This window comes from Chiloscyllium plagiosum, chromosome 4 (genome assembly GCF_004010195.1).
Source record: "Chiloscyllium plagiosum isolate BGI_BamShark_2017 chromosome 4, ASM401019v2, whole genome shotgun sequence".
Classification (NCBI taxonomy): Eukaryota; Metazoa; Chordata; class Chondrichthyes; order Orectolobiformes; family Hemiscylliidae; genus Chiloscyllium; species Chiloscyllium plagiosum.
In genome coordinates, this window is record NC_057713.1 from 110,480,746 (window position 1) to 110,486,965 (window position 6,220).

The window sequence follows — 6,220 nt, forward strand, 5'->3', positions numbered from 1 at the left end:
TTCACAACATCTTTCCCATAGCTGGGAGAATTTAACGCAGTATTCCAAAAGTAGTCGAATCAATATCCTGTACAGCCACAGCATGACCTCCCAACTCCTAGACTCAACTCACTGACCAATGAAGGCAATCATGCCAAACACCTTCTTCACTACCCTGTCTACTTGCGACTCCACTTTAAAGGAACAATGAACCTGCATTCCAAGGTCTCTTTGGTTGGCAACACACCCCAGACCTTATTATTAAGTGTGTTCGTCCTGCCCTGATTTCCTGGCCTGTCCTCACATCTAAATTAAACTCCATCTGCTGCTACTCAGCCCGTTGGCTCATCTGATCAAGGTTCTGTACTTTGAGATAACCATTTGGCCATCCACTCTGCCACCAATTTTGGTGTCATCTGCAAACTTACTAACCATACCTCCTTTGTCACATTCAAATCATTCTGGGACTTTACCAACTGATCAAATCTCTGCCAAGGATAGTACATCATTTCTCTCCTTTTTAATTACTGCTTCTGTTTCAGTTAATTTCTCATGCCTTTGTTAGCACATTAACGTACAGTATTGCAGTCTTTATCTATTTAAACTTCACACTATGATTCACACTATGTCCAGGACAAAATAATCTGATTGATCCGACACCCCATAACGTCCTTAAACATTCACTCCCTCCACCACTGTTGCTCAGTGGCAACAATGTACACCATTTACAAGGTACACTGCAGCAACTCATCAAGCCTCTTTTAACACCACCTTTCAGACACATGACCTATGCCTCCCAGAAAGACAAAGGGAGCAGACATTTGGCAACATCAGCCCCTGCGAATTCCCCTCCAAGTCATTCAACATCCTGACTTAGAACTATTTTGCCATTCCTCACCATCACTGGATCAAAATTCTGGATCACTGTAACAGAACTGAATATGTACCTGCACCAAACAGACTGCATCAGTTCAAAGTGGTGCCTTACCACCATCATCTCAAGCATAATTAGAGATGGCCAACAGATGCTGCCCTTGCTAGCAAAGCAGACATCCCATGACTGAATAAAAGGAAATATTTAGACACAAGGTCCAATGAAATGGTTGTGTTGGTTAAAGGGGGAATGTCAGACAGGAGAAACTCCATGGTCATATCAAAAGGTGTCTGAGTGTTAGCTTGTTCACTTGAATTGAAAATGGCCTCAGTCAATAACTAATTAAAAACTGGGACCCTTACTCTTGTCTTTAAAATAAGAAAACATTATGGTCAAGGCTATCTTTTTCTTCGTTGGTGGATAGGATCAAGAAAAACCCTAAGGCTTTCTATAGGTATATCAGGAATAAAAGAATGACTAAGATTAGGGCCACTCAAGGATAGTAGTGGGAGGTTGTGCATGGAATCAGAGGAGATTGGGGAAGTGCTAAATGAATACTTTTTGTCAGTATTCGTACTGAAAAAGGACAATGTTGTCGAGGAGAATACTGAGATACAGGCTACTAAACTAGATGGGATTGAGGTCCACAAGGAGGAGGTGCTAGCAATTCTGGAAAGTGTAAAAATAGTTAGATCCCCTGGGCTGGATGGGATTTACCTTAGGATTCTCTGAGAAGCCAGGGAGGAGATTGCTGAGCCTTTGGCTTTGATCTTTATGTCATCATTGTCTACAGGAATAGTACCAGAAGACTGGAGGATAGCAAATGTTGTTCCCTTGTTCAAGACAGGGAGTAGAGACAACGAGTGAGCCTTACTTCGGTTGTGGGTAAAGTATGGGAAAGGGTTAGAAGAGATAGGTTTATAATAATTTAGAAAGGAATAAGTTGATTAGGGATAGTCAACACGGTTTTGTGAAGGGTAGATCACGCCTCACTAACTTTATTGAGTTTCTTTGAGAAGGTGACCAAGTAGGTGGATGAGGGTAAAGCGTTTGATGTGGTGTATATGGATTTCAGTAAGGCGTTTCGTAGAGTCCCCATGGTAGACTATTGCACAAAATATGAAGGTATGGGATTGAGGGAATACAGCAGTTTGGGTCAGAAATTGGGTGGCTGAAAGAAGACAGAGGGTGGTGGTTAATGGGAAATATTCATCCTGGAGTTCAGTTACTAGTGCTGTACTGCACGGGTGTGTTTTGGATCTGATGTTTGTCATTTTTATAAATGACCTGGATGAGGGCATAGAAGGATGAGTTAGTAAATTTGTGGATGATACTAAGGTTGGTAGAGTTGTGGATAGTGATGAAGGATGAAAGCTATAGATACAGAGGGACATCTGTAAGCTGCAGAGCTGGGCTAAGAGGTGGCAAATGGAGTTGAATGCGGAAAAGTGTGAGGTGATTCACTTTGGAAGGAGTAACAGGAATGCAGAATACTGGTCTAATGGTAAGATTCTTGGTACTATAGATGAACAAAGAGATCTTGGTGTCCATGTACATAGATCCTTGCAAGTTGGCACCCAGGTTGATAGGGTTGTTAAGAAGGCATAGTGTGTTAGCTTTTATTGGTAGTGGGATTGAGTTTTGGAACCATGAGGTCATGCTGCAGCTGTACAAAATTCTGGTGCGGCCACACTTGGAGTATTGCATATGGTTCTGGTCACCGATTAGAGGAAGGATGTGAAAGCTTTGGAAAGGGATCAGAGGAGACTTACTAGGATGTTGCCCGGTATGGAGAGAAGATCTTATGACGAAAAGCTGAGGGACTTAAGGCTATTTTCGTTAGAGAGAAGAAGGTTGAGAGGGGACTTAATTGAGACATATAAGATAATCAGAGAGTTAGATAGGGTGGACAGTGAGACCTTTTTCCGATGGCTAGCTTTACATTGAGTGGTAATAGATATAGGACAGATGTCAGAGATAGTTTCTTTGGAGAGTAGTAGGGGCATGGAACACACTGACTGCAACAGTAGCATACTCTCCAACTTTAAGGGCGTTTAAATGGTCATTGGATAGGCATATGGACAAGAATGGGATAGTGTAGGTTAAATGGGCTTCAGATTAGTTCCACAGGTCAATGCAACATCAAGGGCCCAAGGGCCTGTACTGCGCTGAAATGTTCTATGTTCTATATTTTAGGGGTTTGGCCAGATCCATAACACCAGATAAGGATGGCAGATTTCCTTTTCAAAAGGCTATTCAGGAACCAGATGGGCATTTATTGTTGTGTAATGTTTCACAGCTGGAATGCAAAATATGTTTGAGAGGCATAGCATGTGACCTGGTGGTATCCAGATGTCAGTTTCAATCTTACTGGCTCTGTTTGCAACATGTTATGCTGAGGAAAGCATGCTGTAATTTCTAACCAAATCGTTCAGTACTAGTTCAGACATAGATGTGCCTGTGATTGTAATATATGTAGTTACAGGTCCAAGTCATAGATGTTTTTTGAATATTTTGGCACCATGTTATTCACTTCTAGTTCTTATGTTGCGTGAGCTAACATATGTATCATCTGATCAGGTACAAATTTCTACAGAAAATAAAAAGTTCATCACTACATCTACAGCAGATTGTAAGGGCACATCAAATCATTTCACATGGTTGTCAATAGATTATCTTTCAATTTCAGATTATTTGTTTAATTCAAATTTCACCATTTACCATGGTGGGGTTTGAACCCATGTCCAACATTAGTCTGTAACTTTAAATTACTACCCAGTGACACGATCTTATGAAATCGTTGAATATGCTCATGTGGGTGAATATCTACTCCTGCTTCCATTTCTCATTTACTAATGACTCTCCCGGGAAGTTGGGTTGATGGAGGTGGAGAGTGTGTGTTGCGTGTGTAAAGAGAGATGTATGTGCTTAGAGAAGGTTTGAGCTTCATTAAGTGAAGATTCAAGTCTTGTATGTATTAGTTTTGTCATGTTCCCCTTAAAGTTTGATCACTTTTAAAAAAAAATTATAATTTCCAGTGACCAACTTGAAGGAATTGCATGACAAGATTTCAAGTTTTAAGACTACTGGTGTATGGAACAGCCTAAAGTCAAAATCAATGAATGATTACTTAATAAAGAATTAATACTGTCACCTACAGGAAAGATAACCATTATTAATGTTTTAACTTGACTAATAACCTATTGCCAGATATTTTATAGCACACTTTTTCAAAACTCACAGTCTATTTGGTTATCAGTTTGAAAGCCCAGCTTCCAATTGGTGCACTTCTCCCTGATCTGCTGTGTGTGTAGCATCCATCAAAACAGTCTTCCAAGAAATTCTAAAACCATCTCCAGTAGCACACTCATCCTGATGATTCTTTCCCTTATTCATGCAAGGATGAATCTCTCCAAATTTGCCAGTTTTGTCACCTCAACTAGCGGATTATTTGCCATCACCTTTCCAGCCGGTAACTAAATTGGACCAGCCTTTTCCCTGTTTTTGCAGCCAATGTTGTTTCTTTGTCTGTCTCTCATTTTGTGTCTCCTGGAATTCAATGTCCCTAACTTTTATCTCAGTTTCTGATCAAACTCTCAGAGAGGACGTCTGCTATAACAAAATAATATGTTCCGATTTTTGTTTTAAATGTGTGGCATGCCTGCCTGTCCAGTCATCATGATAACCAACTTGCACAAGCTTGTTGTCAGGCTCACCTCATATCTAACCACATTACTCTGTTCATTATTTAATTTTACTTTGAGTTAAAGATGTGAAACATAACCATGTTTTAACCCTTCCATTTCATAACAATCTTATCACTTGTAGAACTGCTTTCTGGGAAGCCTAGAATTGAACTGATTGGGTTCAGTCATTTGGCAGATATTCTAATGGACCTTGCGGTGAGAACTAATTCTGTAAAGTAATTTGGTGATTTAAATTAAGGGCAGAGAACTCTCGAAATACACATAGCTCCATCAGTAGGTTTAAAGTGAGAATTCTGTGTACGTTCATATAGATCTATCATCAAAACAGTCCTGACAAAGTTTTGCTTCCAAGATAATTAATTGTCTGCTCTCTATGGATTCACCAGCTTTGCATTTTCTACATTTCACATATTTGGTGGTTATGGTTTTTCATTTCTTAGTACTGTCTTGTTAATTCTCTTAATGTTTCTGATTCTGCTTTGTCAAACAGGTACAGGTGGTTGGATTGTATACGAGGGAAGGATTTCATGAAAACTTTGACTGTCCTATCAAAGTAAGTATTTCTTATAAAAGACAGTTTCACTTCTTAAGTCACAGATGCTCTTGTGATGAAACAGAAACAACAAGAAAGATACTGTTCCTATCAATGATATGGAAAGGTTATAAAAATGAACATTGGCTTATATACCTTGAGTGATAACTTCATGCTTTATGATTGGATTTGCTGGAGAACTGAAAACTTGGAAGGGATTTATTTTAAGGGGAAGGTTCCCATGATCGTACCGAGGGTTGACACCTTGCATCCCTTCACAATGGCATATGAAAAATTTGATGTATTTATTTTTAATATGTTAAGACAAGACTTTGGCTGCCAAGTTGCACCTAAGGGGATCAATTTGGCTTTAACCAGACAGAGAATTGTTGATAGAAATCCTGAATTGGCTGCAAGCCTGACTTTGCCTTGTCCAGGAAGTGGGATAGAGGTTGGGGGAAAAAAGGATTCTGCTACTTCAGCATGTAATAAATAATCATACAGGAAAGATGAAGTTTTAATTGTTTGATGGCAAATATTTCCATGGTAATAAATAGCTTAAACAATTGGTGATCCATAGGATCCATATCCTTCTTGTTGAAACTGAGGAATGACAAAAGTGGGAGAACATTTGTCCTATGTTGTTCATTCTTTCTATATTTTTTCTATCACATGTTGTTCATTCTTTTTATATTTTTTTCTATCACAGCCAAAATGGTTCTGGCATTAACGCCTCCATTTTGTCTCTCTGGATACTCTCACGGATACCGATAACTGTTGCAAAAGTTCTTTCTGATGTCAGCCCACTGTTTTGTATCCACGTTCAGTCATAATTAAATTTGAATCAATCCTTCTAATTCTGCATAGAATCTTATTGCATTTTAAGTCCAAGCTTTTCTAACCTCCCTTCATCACTTCATCCTCTGATAATATGAAGCAGCTTAATGGCTGTCCCTCCATGCCACTTCCAGGGCCTCATTGTTTGCCAGTGCATCAATAATGACAATCAGTTATAGTGTTTGAAGCCAAAAGAGAAAATGCTGGAAAATCTCAGCAGGTCTGGCAGCATCTGTAAGGAGAGAAAAGAGCTGACGTTTCGAGTCTAACTGACCCTTTGTCAAAGCTTTG

The 6,220-nt window shown here is 39.5% G+C and overlaps 1 protein-coding gene across 1 annotated transcript in view; it reads left to right on the forward strand.

The window, feature by feature from the left end:
- vps41 (VPS41 subunit of HOPS complex) overlaps positions 1-6,220 on the forward strand; it is a 165,633-nt gene that overhangs the window by 66,271 nt on the left and 93,142 nt on the right. The window contains exon 6 of the mRNA XM_043688929.1: positions 5,051-5,113. Within this exon, the coding sequence (XP_043544864.1) occupies positions 5,051-5,113 (63 nt within the window). The remainder of the gene's footprint in view (positions 1-5,050; positions 5,114-6,220) is intronic.